Genomic DNA, 15,356 nt, shown 5'->3' on the forward strand with positions numbered 1-15,356 from the left:
GATGAAAACATAATTTTTATTGAAAATATAAAAAAATATTTTTTGAAATTTAATAAAGATGATGTTAAGATATAAATAAAATTTTTATTGAAATGATGACCTTTTAAAAATAAAAACACTAAACAAAAATGACGTTTGTAAGATAAAAAACATAATATTTATTGAAAAAAAATGCTTTTAAGATGAAAACGTAACTTTTATTAAAAATAAAATAATCAAATCAAATATTTTTATTTAATATTATTTCATATATAAAATAAATTTATTTAATATTATTACATATAAATTTTTTTGCAAGAGTTTCGCCTTTAAAAACCTCTTGGAGAGCAGATTTATCACCTCCATTCTAACTTTCATATAAACTTTATCACGAAATTTTAATCGCGTATTTTTTCTGCGAAAAAAAATCAATATTAAAATAATAATTAAAATTATAAAATTATATTTATTAAAAATATAAAATAATATTTTCAAAATTATTTTGTTTTAACAAAAAAATATATTATTAATGTATCACGTGTAATTGATATGCATATTATAAATATAACGTGTAATTCACATATTATAAAAATGATATAATAAAAACTTTTTTTAAATAAATTTTTATTTTTATGAATCAAATACAAATCAACGTAATTCGAAAATCACACGTGTATTCCGATGTCACTTTCTCCTAAATCAAATGCGTATATAGATTTTTAAATTTAAGAATCGGCGACCGCTAAAGTAAAAAAATGCCGGCAGCCGCCACAAAAGCAAAGCGTGTGTGCAGTGTAGCAGTTTCCAAGACAGCGCCCGCTGATATAGAAAGCCTTATTCAAAGGCTTCCGTCTTATTTCTCAGTCTTAATTCTGTCACTCACCCTTTGTCATTTTTCTTTTCTTTTACTTTAAAATTTCGAAAAACCAATTCAAAAATCTTCACAAAAATCAGACATAATATACTCGTGTACCTTTTCTCACGTCACGTTTGCTTTTCTTTCAATAAACACGACGACCTCCTTATAACCATATCAACTACTCCACTTCGCTCCTCAAAGGGAATGAACATATAGTTCAAAGAAGAGCATCAAACCATTGAGTTTTGCTTTGTTTGTAACGTTGGTTTGTGTCTTGTTCTTGTTGTTTTAAGGGGTTTACAGTATCTAAATATCTTTCGGTTTTAGGACAAGTGAAAGGAGAGAAAATTTTGGGGTTGGAAGAAGAGGAATATGGGGTTTGTTTGCTCCATATTGAACATGGTTTCTGTACTTTTTCTGGTGTTTTTGGCTTTGAATTGCTTTACTGAGTTTGGATCAAATGCTCAACTTTTGCCTGAAACTGAAGGTATGCAAACAATCAACCAACTTCATTCAAACTCTCTTTAGTTCTTTTAGCAATATATTTATCAGCGTGTCTCTCTTGTTTTAACTGTTTAAGTTAATATTACTCTGTTTGGTTCCTGAGAATTCAAGGGAAAAAAGAGATTAAAATTTTTAAGGATTTGGGTGTTGTTACTTTTTGAATGGAACTTTCTCCGTTTAGGAACAGAGGGTTTGGAGAGAAAATGGAAGAAAAAATACATCTTTATTCTTCTCTTTATGTTTTTAGTTTCTGGGGTGCCAACGTTTTTGTTTTGTTTTGTTTTAAAAAAGAACGAATTTTTTGGGTATATGTGATTTAGCAATTTTTGCAACAAATTTGAGACTTTTACAGAATTTGAAGCATGAAGTAGTAAAATTTTGAAGTGTTACGTTACATGCAATGCTATGTGTTTTGTTTGGTAATGAGAAAATGTATGAAAACAAAGGTGTTTTTGGCATTTTGGATAATCCTGGTTTAGTTTCTTTGTTCTTGTATGATCCATGGTTAGATGGCTCTGTTTGGTTGCTGAAAATTCTAGACAAAGAAAACAAATAGGATTGAAACTTTGGGTCTGTTTTTCTCTTTCTAATAATTTTGCTGAAGTTTTGATTTGTTGATGAGTAAACATATAGGTTACGTGACGAGAAAAGACTCTTGGAATAGTTCAAAAGAGTTGAGTAAAGTTGAGAGTTCTTGTTTTTGTTTTCTTTTGCTACTTCATTCTTTCTACACAAATTCTTCTTTTTTTTTTTTTTTGGCATTAATCATCTTTCTTCTCTACTTTTCTCGTATCGGTTTTCTTAGATTCATTTATTTTTGCTTTAAGGTTTTTCCTCTGTTCTGTTTGGTTTCTGGGAAAATGGAGGATATTGAACACAATACCATATCATTAACCTATATTTTCTACTATTTGTTAATGAAACAGAATTCTAAAGATTTGTTTTTGAATCCCTAACAAGTTCTCAGCAAGCAAACAGATAATTAACATAGTTGATTTTTTTTAATCAGTTGAGTGACTTGAGTTGCTTATTTTCTTGGACTATCTGTCAACTGCTTTCAAAATAAGACGATCAAGAATCTGATTCCAGTCCTGAATTGCCGTGTTCTTCCATGTTTGTTTTGTTTTTGTTTTTCTATATTTATAAACATGTGGCTTTCATTGCATCGAGCATTTGATAATTGTTAATAGAAAAAGGAAAGTTCACTTTATAACTCAACTTTGATCCTATCCATTTCTTGCATTTATTTGGTACAGTAGATGGCCCCACTGTTTGGCCTAGATTTGAGACTTTTCCGTACCAGCCTTGCATTATTTGTGCACCACTTGATCTGGTCAATATGAGATATTTTTTAAAACATTCCGAACTTTATTTATTGAAGGCCATTGTTTTCAACAATCACTTGCCAGCAATTAGTTCATTTCTTATGCCAGCAATTAGTTTATGTGAATTGTGAACAGATTAGGAAAATCAGAGTCATAGGATCGTTTCAATCAGTGATTAAATTACATATAGACTTTATTCCCTTGGCAGTGATGGGTATTATAATTTAAAAAGTTTCATATGAATTCGTGAGGTCCAACATAAATAAGTTTGTTTGGATTTGTCTGCGAAAGAGATGTATGGGTAAAGCCCAAAAATATTTTACAGCTTGAAAAAAAAAAACTTTCATATGATGTATTTGGAATTAGACTCTGCAATTTGTCTATCTGATTCCAATTATTGCTTGATGGGGTTGGGTTTCTATTCAATTGTCTATTTTTCTCTATTTTGAGTAGTATATCTGTCTTCATTCTGCATTTTAGGTAAGCATAAATGGCCACTTATAGCTGGCAATGAGTCGGCCATGTTTTACTAGGTTATAAAGCATATGTTTAATTATGTGCTTTTGGTTTTAGATGGGAATTTATAAATTGCCTTTTTTTTTTGTTTTTTTTTTGGATAACATATTTCTTGAATCTGAACATGTTTGACATTACAATGAGAAAAGTAGCATCATGAGTTTGACCACGCTGTCAACTATTACTGCAATGGTCAAACCTGAATATTTTAATGGCTTTGACATCACTCAAATTTGTCCTGGTCAAGTCTGATGTGCCTTCAGTCTTTGTTTTTATCCTAATGCTTCCAAATTTCTTACAGTTGCATTAATTTCACGCGTCCAATGGAAAATTTTGACTATATACTTTTCTTTTTTACGTACTTTGATCAGACATGGATATGACAATCCAATCCTCTAAATGTATGAAAAAGCTCGGAGTAAGAACATATACACGTATCAGACACTTTCTCTAAGTATAAGAAAATAAAATCTTGGAACCTTTGAATCTGATTTTATATTTATCATTACTACTCATATTTATAAAAAAAAATGCTGATTAAATAGCTATTTGTATTATTGCAATTGTGCATTTACTGATAAAGTTCAGCCTTGTCTACAACAGCGCAAACTCTTCAAACTGTACTTTCAAAACTGCAGCACCCGAATGCTACTTTGATCAGCCGAACAACTTGCAATGAGAGTTCATGGAACTATGACGTTGCTAAGCTTGTTGAAAGCAGTATTGCATGTAACTGTTCTGATGGAAACAAAACCATTTGCCATGTCACTCAAATGTAAGAATTTACTTATCACGCATACAATTTATTAAGTTCGTCCCATCCTGCAAATTCTGCTGATATTAATGAAATGAAACATTGATCAAGACAGAATGTATTAGGGTTTTTTCTTAGAATATTAGAAGAATATTGTATAGTGAATATGTTTAGGATGAGACTAAGACTAATAGTTTCTGTATATTATCTGCAATCAGTTTAAAACTTTATCAGAAAAGGCCAAAACTGAATGCCCAAATTGATTCTAGTTATGTTCATTTGATACCTATTATAAAACTAATTATGTAATTCTCTTTTTATATATCCAATAAAAGAAGATATTAATGATTTTGTAATTCACTCTACGAAAATGTCATTGATTCCCAGGCTTGATTGTATTGGCTTGCTAGATTCTTAGTCTTTCTCAAAATTATTATTCTTTACCTCCTTTCAATGTTTATTGATTTTTATCTTTTGCTATAACAGTCTGATAAAGGGTCACAATTTGACTGGAATTCTACCATCTGAACTTGGAAATCTGACTCATCTGGAAGTAATGTAAGTGATGTCTACTTTTTTTAAAAAAATTATGAATTTAGCTTACCTCATTGGTTCAATACTTCATTCATTTCAATTTGCAGATATTCTAGGATATGGACAATGGAGATCATTGTTAATAGGTTGTCTCTAAATGAGCTTAGACAGATTTCTGGGTTGCTTCATTATATTCTATATGTAGGGCATTGTTAGAGTTTTTTCTCTGTAACAAGCCCAAAATAATCCTTTACTTAGTGATTATGATTTGTGCTAGAGATTGGGCTCATTATTTGTTTAGACTTCAGTGTGCTATGATAAATATCAAGTTTATATGGTGTCTCTCTGTTGAAGATTGAGTTAACAGGCAGAGGAATCACATTACACTGACAAAGAAAAATACTTTCAGAGACACTATCCGTTTATAGTTGCATAAGACAACCTTGTATTAACTTTCTTTCCTGTTTTCTTTTTAAAATTTCCGGCACTCAACGTTGCAAAAATCTCTGTGCAATTCTTTAATAGAATTTAATTAACTGTGGAATATCAACTCTTTACCAAATGATTTTATGTGATTGGAAAATACTTAGCAAAGCTTTCATTTTTGAACAGCGATCTTACTCGCAACTATCTTAATGGATCAATTCCATCAAGCTTGTCTCAGCTCCCTCTCACCAATTTGTAAGTTATTCTTTTCAATTTATCTGTTAGGTGCCTTGCTAGTGTCATTTGATCATTTAGCCATCAATGAAGTCATATAACTGGTTGGTTTTTTGTGACCGCTTCAGGTCACTTTTAGGAAACCGAATTAGCGGTTCAATTCCTCGAGAAATTGGTGATATTTCTACGCTTGAAGACCTGTAAGTCATAATGCATAAATCTGTCTAATTGAACAAAGAATTTGTTATAGTATATTGATACCAAATTGAATCCCATTTACAGGGTTTTGGAAGATAATCTGCTTGTGGGGTTTCTACCTTCCAACCTAGGAAATTTGGGCCGCTTGAGGAGACTGTAAGTTCTTTTCTCTAACTATGTGATGAAGTGGCACTGAGTAAAGAACCATGGTTACTATAAACAAATGGAATGGAGTTATGTATTGTAAAAATTGAAGCAGAAGACATCCAACTGGATGCTTGATGCTCACTTTTTGTGCTTATTCCAATAGCATCATCGTTATTATTTTTGGGATAACTAGTTGGTTTTTAACATAATATAATTTTTTTTGAATATGAGATCGTTAAATGTGCCACTGATTCTTGCATACAACATGCAAATTTCATTGGGAATTTTCTGAAATTTTCTCTCGTTTGAGTTCAACAGTGTGTCTTGAGTGAATATCTGATCTATTTTCATTTTGATTTGAATTATAACTGATTTCTTTTCTATGCTTGCAGTCTTATTTCTGCAAACAATTTTACAGGCACAATACCTGAATCATTTGGCGATTTGAAGAACTTAACTGATTTGTAAGTGTTATGTAATGTGCATATCTGAAAATTCATTAAACTATTATGCAAAATCCTGACCTTCTAAAATGCTTCATGCAGCCGAATTGATGGAAGTAGTTTGTCAGGGAAGATACCTAATTTCATTGGGAATTGGACCAAACTAACAAGATTGTGAGTTTCAAATCATATATTATTACCTACCTTATATTATCATTTTGATTTGAGAAACTAATTTAAAATTTTATCCTATATTTTCCCCCTCTTTTTATCTTTTCATTGTTAATTAAGAAATTTTAAATCTCTTGCAGGGATATGCAAGGCACATCAATGGAGGGACCAATTCCTTCTACTATATCTGAGTTAAAAAACTTAACTGACTTGTGAGTCTTCTGTCCTCTACGACAACAATTGCGAGATGCATTTACCAAGATAAAGCTTTCAAGCAACTGTTAATTTTCTAATATCTCATCATTTTCAGGAGGATATCTGATTTGAGTGGGACAAGTTCAGCTTTCCCAAATTTGGAGGGAATGACAGATATGGAAGAATTGTGAGTTGACATAAGTTACTGTAAGAAGTTTTTCTATTCGATTCCTTCTTTTTATTCATAGCTCATTGGAGGATTCTTTTTTTTTTTTTTTTTTTAATTTCATGACTCAGGGTACTACGAAATTGCTTGATTACTGGTTCAATCCCTGCCTATTTAGGGGAAATGGCGTCATTAAAAACATTGTAAGTTGCATACTTGTTGAAGTTCTCTTGAAGATTATTGATATGATTTTCATAGAAGATGATAGTGAAAATCAAATTGAATATAACATCACAATTGTTTGACTCCCTTTATCTGGATTCTGCCTCGTTATTTTGGCATTTCCTAGAAACAAAAACTCAAAAAAGAAAACCGATAAAGATTATGATCAGTAATAAAAGCATTTTGGATAGCTCCAGAAGTCCACTGCTGTGTCTCTTCATCCTGATTGTTGATTTCGATGCTCACCATGTAATCACTGAGATATGCTAAAGATGTAAAAATAGTAATTATCCCTAAAATTTCTTGAAATGTTGACTATTACTCATGAATGCTTTTGAAAATGACCCAATTTTTCCAGAAATTCTGTCGCGTAGATTGTGTAAAAACTATTTTACTGATTTATGTTGACATGACTTCTATTATAGGGACCTGAGCTTCAACCGCTTAACTGGTCAAATTCCAGAGAGACTTCAGAATTTGGCAAGGTTACAATACTTGTAAGTCGATAAATAAAAATTTGAAGTATTATTAGAGTTATGACAATCTTATTTTCAGTAGGCTATGCTATTTTATCCTTATTTGTTTTTCTTCTTGTATGACTAAAAGTGAGATGTGAATTTTTATGATTTAGGTTCCTAACTAACAACTCATTAACTGGAGCAGTACCTGATTGGATATTAGAAAGCGACGACAACATGTCAGTCCATCTCCCAACTATAAGTATTTCTTTTAATGTTGAGAATGTTGATTGTTTGTAGTTGACTGCTAGTTCAGACTTAAGAAGTTTTCTTGTTTTTAAAAATTTATTAATTTTTTTTGGAAATATTCGTTGCAGAGATTTATCTTACAACAATTTCACATCTTCATCTCAAACAAGTTGCCAACAGTCGAAAGTGTATGCCTCCTGACATTTTCTTACATTTTCAAGATCCTTTTTAAGTTTATTTCTATTACCAATGTATTCATCTATTATATTCTCTAAAATCATCCCTTTATCACTTGACAGGAACTTAGTATCCAGCTCCTCAACCACAGATAGCAACTCGTAAGTTTTATTGCTTTCTATTGTTTTATTTTTCTTACCATTGTTCTAATTGAATTTAGAAAAATAATTAGTGCTGAAACTAAACATATAATTTGCAGAGTTTCATGGTGCTTAAGGAAGGACCTTCCTTGTCCCATAAATCCCAACCGTAAGTATAATTACTCCTTTTTATACATTGTGAATTAAATTTACTTTTTATTAATTCGATATTTTTGTGATTTGTATCAGAAATTTCTCTGATATACCTTACTGTTTTGTTTGCAGACCATTCCTTGTTTATTAATTGTGGAGGAGAGCATACAAATGTTGACGGAAATGATTATGAAGAGGACTTAAGCACCTTTGGTCCATCAAACTTTTTTAATTCAGCAAATAAGTGGGCTTATAGTAGTACGGGACTTTATGTGGGCAACGATGGTGCTCATTACACTGCAAGAGCTTCATCTGCTGTGACTGGTCCAGACTTCTACAATACTGCACGCCTTGCACCTTTATCACTGAAGTACTATGGCTTATGTTTGCTAAAAGGCAATTATAAAGTGCAGCTTCACTTTGCTGAAATAATGTATTCTGATAATAAGACATTTGACAGTCTTGGAAGGCGCTTATTTGACGTATCAATTCAAGTAAGTATGCATTAGCTATGTTCATCGACCTTTTGTCTTGTAAGTCTGATATGAAAGTTTCCCAATGTTTCCTTTCTTTCCAAGATATGTTGAACATATGATTATACCCTCTGAAACTCTAATTTGACTACAGGGGCAAGTAGTTTTGAAGGATTTCAATATTATGGAGGAAGCTGGTGGTGTAGGTAGGGGCATCACCAGGGAATTCAATTTCGATGTAAATGGAAGTACTTTGGAGATTCACTTATACTGGAGAGGAAAAGGAACCACTGCCATTCCCGACAGAGGGGTCTATGGACCACTTATATCTGCAATTACAGTAACTCCTAGTAAGTCCATATCACATGGAAGAACTGGCTCATTGCTAAACTTTAACTTGTCATTTCTTAACTCCTATCTCGTCTTTTAGACTTCAAGGTTGACACTGGTAAAGGGTTATCAGCTGGAGCCATTGCTGGAATTGTAATTGGCTCATGTGTGATTGTCATCTTGCTATTGATCATCCTTCGACTGACAGGTTACTTGGGGGGCAAAGATGATGAAAACAATGGTAAGGCCATAAATACAAGAAATATTTGCATAATAATTATCTTCACCTTTGATTGTTACTTTCTTAGGACGAAAATGAAGAGTAGAATATGTTATTGTTTCTGTTTTTCTCTATGATGGGCTAAATTTTTTGACCTGTTCATATTACAGAACTTCATGGGCTAGAACTTCAAACTGGCTATTTCAGTTTAAGACAAATTAAGGCGGCTACCAATAATTTTGATTCTGCAAATAAGATTGGCGAAGGAGGATTTGGTCCAGTATACAAGGTAATAATTGTTGTCATTTTAGTCTAAGATTGGAAGCCTAATGGTTATAGTGTTCAGATACAGATTAAGTGTCTAGTTTATGACATCCAATCTTAGTACTAAAAGGGAGAAGAGATTATTTTTTGAACTTTTCTTAAATTTCAGTTTGCTTGTTTGTAGGGTGTACTATCAGATGGTACGGTAATTGCAGTTAAGCAGCTATCCTCTAAATCTAAGCAAGGAAACCGTGAATTCGTGAATGAGATAGGGATGATTTCTGCATTGCAACACCCAAATCTTGTGAAGCTTTATGGCTGTTGTATTGAAGGAAATCAGTTGTTGCTGATATACGAGTACTTGGAAAACAACAGTCTTGCCCGTGCACTTTTTGGTAATTGCCTAACTGGCATCTTATATAACTTCTAACAGTAGTTCTAGATTGATAATGATGACTAACAGTCTCCTTTTTTTAATCATTCTTTCCAGGTCGTAATGAACAGCGTATTACATTGGACTGGTCAACAAGAAAGAAAATATGCTTGGGAATAGCAAGAGGTCTAGCTTATCTTCATGAGGAGTCAAGACTGAAGATTGTTCACAGAGATATTAAGGCAACAAATGTGCTGCTTGATAAGGATCTAAATGCTAAGATCTCTGACTTTGGATTAGCAAAACTCGATGAGGAAGAGAACACCCATATCAGCACAAGAATAGCTGGAACAATGTGAGTCTCCTCCCCTCATCTCTCCCTCTCTCACTCCCTGAATCTTTTTGCTTGAATTTTTTATTTTTCTGTTATAACAGATTAAATATTGAAATATGAGCTCGAAGAGTTTTTTCCCTTAATTTTGGATAATATGGAGAAAAAGTTGTCTATTCTTATAAAGACATTTCTGTTGATGTTTAGTCCACAAAATAAACAAATATATATGTGTATATATATATATATATCTGTTGATGTTTAGTCCACAAAATAAATATATATATATATATATATCAGCTTTTAGTAAAAAGAGAGCTTTAACTCAGCTGGGTTCGTTTAATCACTTTTAAGAGGTGGTATTTCAAATCTCACTACTTGCACAACCCTTTTCCTTATCCCATGCTGCGGCCTTTTTTGTTCCAATAAAAAAAGATGGCATTAGGGAATTAGCAGATGGCTTAGTAGTATGATGTGAATTACCTGTAATATGTCAAACTTTGACTGGGGTAGTATTCTCTGATGCTGCTTTGAGGCTTCTGGTTCTCTGCTGCTATATTCAACATTTTCTGTGTCCTCTTATCCAGAGGTTACATGGCGCCTGAATATGCAATGAGGGGTTACTTGACAGACAAAGCAGATGTTTATAGCTTTGGTGTTGTTCTTTTGGAGATTGTCAGTGGGAAGAGTAACACAAATTACAGGCCTAAGGAGGAGTTTGTTTATCTCCTTGATTGGGTGAGCTCTATTTATCAGCTTTGCTTTTCTACTGCGTAATCTTTTGTTTCGGACTTTATGTTGTTTCTTTGTTTTTCTTACCTGTTATGCAAATATGGGATCCTCGACTCATTAGCTAACTTTTATGCCGACTATGATTGTAGGCCTATGTCCTGCAAGAGCAAGGAAACCTCTTAGAGCTTGTTGATCCAAGTCTCGGTTCAAAATACTCAAAAGAAGAGGCATTAAGGATGCTTAACTTGGCTCTATTGTGCACGAATCCATCTCCCACTCTAAGGCCATCCATGTCTTCTGTAGTAAGTATGATGGAAGGCAAGATTCCTGTCCAAGCTCCATTAATCAAGCGCAAGGGTGTGGAGCAAGATGCGAGGTTTAAAGCCTTTGAGTTGCTATCACACGACAGCCAGACGAATGTCTCTATATATTCTCATGATAGTCAGGCTCCAAGAAGCACATCTATGGATGGACCATGGATTGATTCTTCAATATCTCTCCCAAATGAGACTCGAGAACATTCTTCATCAAGTATGCTTCTGAAAACTCCTTCAGAACAACTTTGATTGATTTTGTGCTCTAAAATTGTTGCTCGTCTGACTCAGATTCTTTGCAATGGAAATATAGATATGAAAATGTTATTACAATCAGATATAAGGTGAAGAAAAATGTTATGATATAATGTGTAGATGGACATGTCCTAATTTATTGTATAGAGAAGAGTTTATTGAATGAATGGAGATTGTGTTTGATTTAATGGCACTGGTTTCTCTACTTTATTATGGTACTGGTGACACAGTGCGCTCTATTTGTGTATTTTTTATCATGATGAAATGCAATAAAATCCCAGTTTAGAAAAGAAAAAAAAGAAAGGGTGGTTTATGGTTATGGTACCATTATTAAAAGGTATAGAAATTACTCTGAGAGTTGGGTTTGGTGCATTACACATTTCCGGGTTTGTCTATGCAAAAAATTTCCCTTGTTTAGTTAGGTTGTTGTCAGCATTGCATCGTTCTTCTTGATTAAGATAATTAATTTATTGTCAGGTTAATGGGTATCGATAAACATTAATGTTTTAAGGATAATTAAAAAACTATTAAAGAATTTATTTATTTTTTGTTTTTGCATTTAGGTATTGTTTGGAATTATTTACAAATCATCAAAGTGATTTGATTTCTAGTGATCTTAGATTTAAATATTTGGTATAATATTATAAATCATTATTAATTTTAAATTGTTGTGTTTGATATTATATGAAAAAAATAAATCATAAAGTACAAAAGATACAAAATAATCTTACAAAAAAAGAGTCAAATTTAAATATTTATTGAATTAACAATTTATAAAATAGTTAATTGTTGCAGAAAACTATAAAATATAAAAAATTTTGATTAAAATAATTTCTAAAACATTATGAAATAAATACTTTTATTTTTAATCAATAAATATTTATTCAATTATAATGAAAGAGTTTGTTTTTTAAAAAATAAGTTATTAAAATTCGGTTTTTGAAAATTTTTCCTAGCTAGTTTTCTTAAAATGATGTTATTAAATTTTTCGTCAGGATAAATTAATCAAAAATAATATTAAAAATTATTTTCGATGATAAAATTATTTTTATCTTTTAAATTGAAAATTAAATCACTTTTTAAAATAGTAATCTTATTATCTAATGATTTAAGATCATTGACATATGAATTTATAAATTATTACCAAACGAGTTGATGTAATTCACAAATAATTACTGTAACTTTTAAAGTAATCACTATATATCAAACACTTTTTTAATACATTAATTTTATAATTAAATTAAAATAAATAATATCTTAATTATATTTTTCTTTCTTTAAATATCACCTTAACTAATTCTAGGGATTAATATTTTTCTCATTTGGTAACGTTGGATGTAAGTGAACTTCAAGTTTTAACCTTGTGGGTGATTATAACTAGAGATGATGGTGGCATAGTGGGATGTTGAGAGATGCTGATAGGACAAGGCACCCACCACTGGAAGGTTGAAGATCAGTTCAGCACATGTAGCGTCCTCTTTCAATCTGGCGACTACAAGCTAGCCTGATAATAGTGCTTGTGGCTTTAGTTTTTCTACTCAATGGATATGAATGTCAAATGAAATTGTAAATTTTATTAATACTACGTTGACACTAATTACAACATAACACTACGTTGTAAATTATATTAATACTACATTGTCACAAATTAATTCTACGTTATCGTAATAATTTCGAGGATTGTTAGATGAATTTAAAAATAATAAAAAAAATCATCATCAATTTTTTTATTTAAATGTGATTTGATACCTATTAAAACTTGATATTTTTAATAAATTAATTAAAGTTTATTAAAAAATAATTTTTAAGTTTGCGAAAAATAGCTTGAGTTTGAGAGTTGATTATGCGTGAAGAATGATTAATACCCTTACAGTATTTGTTTAAAATGGTATCAATTAATTATGTATTATTTTGTAATATTGAAAAAAATGATTTTAATTTTGATATTTAAAAATTAATTTTCTTAAAAAACATATATATTTTTATTTTTAGTAGACTAGAATAAATAAGAACCTTATATTAAAAAATTTTTAAAAATATTCTAATCCGTTGGTAATATTTAAAGGAATCATGTTATCTAAGGAATCTTTTAAGAATTGCTACTCGGAATTTAAAAAAAATCCTATTCTCAATGGTTCATATTTATTTCGGGTATTTATTTTTTGAAAACATAAAATATGATATCTTTTTTTAGACAAATAATATTTTAAAAACTCATTTCTAAGAAAACAAGAAATTTTAATCGAAAATTTATCTATATGCGCCAATATGTTGGTGACATTTTAAATAAAATTTTTTATTTAAAAATTTTTAAAGAATTACTATTCAGATTTCTTTAGAATCTCATCTTTAGAGATTTTTTTTTTTTTTATGATTTTGAAAATTATTGAAAGTCATGTAATATTATATTTATCTACAAACACATCTATTTCTTAAAACATTTTTATTTATAAAAAAAACTATTTCAATTAAGAAAAATAATTAAACAATAAAAATTCTTTGTGTTGAAAAGAAACTTCTAAATATTATAATACTTTGATAATTTTTAAAAGATTTTTCTTAACTAAGAAATTTTTGAGAATCACTACTTGAACTTATTGAAGTCCCATCATCAAAAATTTTTATGCACATAAGAATATATAATACAAACAATCAAGTTGAATATGCATACAAAAATATTGATTAGGCTTTAATTTTCTTTACTTATCTTCCAAACACTTTTGAAAGGAATAAAGTAAATAAAAATTTTATTGAAAATTTTCCTAGATACTTTGATACTTTGACGGTATTTTAAAAAAATTTTCTCACCTAGAGATTTTTTAAAAATCTCTATTTGGACTTCCTTAAAATCCTATCATCGAAAATTTTTATTCACTTTATCTTTTCATACTTAATTAATTATTTTTATTTTTAAACTTTGATTACACCAATTTTATTACTAAAGCGGTCACTACACATTATTATTAACATCAATTAAAATTTTAGAAAAAATTGACAAATAAAACTTTTTATTGAATTTTTTTTTAAATACTCCATTTTTTTAGTAGTATTTTTAGAAAAATATTATCACTTAGATATTTTAGAGAATCACTATTCGAATTTCTCTAAAATATCATCCTCGAGAAATTTCATTCAATTTATTATTAAAAATGAAAAACAATTTTACATTTAAAACAAATTAGGGTGTAAAAACTAAATTGCATAAATATTAAAGTGAACATGAAAATTTAACCAAACTTACAATTAAAGGAAAATGCATGGGATTTAAATTATACTCATATTTGAAACAACGTTAGAGAAATATGAATGGTGATATAAAATATATATGAAAATAAGCATTATTGTAAAAATTTCAGCATCTTTTCAAAACTTTATAAAATTGTAAACAATCCAAAAAGAAGAATAAGAGATGATTTTAAGCTAGGTAAAATAATATCATTAACAAACAAAATAAAAAAAAAAAATTCCACCTTGCATGAGTATTCCTCACGCCAAAGACCAATATTATTCAATGAATATGACTAAGTCCAACTTAGTTTTAAACAAATCAAATTGGAGATGCATTGACCACAACTTCCATAAAGTCAAGTTGAAAATGCATATGGCATATAAAGAAAAGGAAACTAGTTCAGTCAACAACTAAATTATATAAGTGAGAACACGGCAATAGCTAAAGACAACAAAAAAAGGATAAGCAATTGAAGCCATGCCGTGTGAAAGAACAAGGTAAATCAACTTGAAAAATTTTCTACCTAGGCTTGTTTCCTTTCTTCCACTTTCGGCAGCTTCCTCTTCTTTTCCTTTTGGCAACTTCCTTTTCTTTTCTTCCTTCAGCAGCTTCCTCTCCAGCCCCTTTCTTTTGGCAGCCCCTCTCGTTTTTCTCTTTTCCTTTTCCTCCTCCTTCTTCTTCTCTATTCGGCTACCTCCCTTATTTTCAACAACTTCTTTCTCCTTTCTTTTTTTACGTTTTGTTCTTTCCTTTTTGTTCAACCTTCCCATTTTTCCTTTTTTGACCGAACCACCCAGCTCCTCTTTTAATGGTCATCAAAGAAAAAGATTTCATTCTTTTTAAACATGGACCCTTGGATGAGATCTCATCCAAGGGTCAAAGCTTGTCCTTTTTATTCTTTCAAAGGGATCACCTTTGACCATTGGATCAAGATCAAATAAAGATCCAATAGTCCATATTAATTACTGCAAAGATCAGATTTTTA

General features: G+C 30.5%; 1 protein-coding gene across 4 annotated transcripts; it reads left to right on the forward strand.

The window, feature by feature from the left end:
• Positions 1-841: 841 nt before the first annotated feature.
• LOC111275953 (putative LRR receptor-like serine/threonine-protein kinase At1g53440) lies at positions 842-11,330 on the forward strand. 4 transcript variants are annotated; one of them, XM_022861612.2, is made up of 24 exons: positions 842-1,325; positions 3,787-3,958; positions 4,424-4,495; positions 5,084-5,152; positions 5,260-5,331; positions 5,414-5,485; positions 5,869-5,940; positions 6,022-6,093; positions 6,231-6,302; positions 6,401-6,472; positions 6,583-6,654; positions 7,099-7,170; positions 7,305-7,370; positions 7,509-7,568; positions 7,680-7,718; positions 7,817-7,866; positions 7,983-8,344; positions 8,478-8,673; positions 8,754-8,894; positions 9,044-9,162; positions 9,322-9,532; positions 9,628-9,865; positions 10,429-10,579; positions 10,723-11,330. In XM_022861612.2, exons 1-24 carry the CDS (start codon positions 1,211-1,213, stop codon positions 11,137-11,139), a joined length of 3,054 nt encoding a protein of 1,017 aa, XP_022717347.2. In that variant the 5' UTR covers positions 842-1,210; the 3' UTR covers positions 11,140-11,330. The 4 variants fall into 4 exon arrangements, with proteins under 4 accessions (XP_022717347.2, XP_022717348.2, XP_089610382.1 ...); XM_089754255.1 differs by lacking the exon at positions 842-1,325 and adding an exon at positions 2,684-2,968; XM_022861613.2 differs by lacking the exon at positions 10,429-10,579.
• The last annotated feature ends 4,026 nt before the right edge of the window (positions 11,331-15,356 follow it).

Source organism: Durio zibethinus, chromosome 25, assembly GCF_047325235.1.
Source record: "Durio zibethinus cultivar Kanyao isolate XHJ-2024 chromosome 25, ASM4732523v1, whole genome shotgun sequence".
In the NCBI taxonomy this organism is placed as follows: domain Eukaryota; kingdom Viridiplantae; phylum Streptophyta; class Magnoliopsida; order Malvales; family Malvaceae; genus Durio; species Durio zibethinus.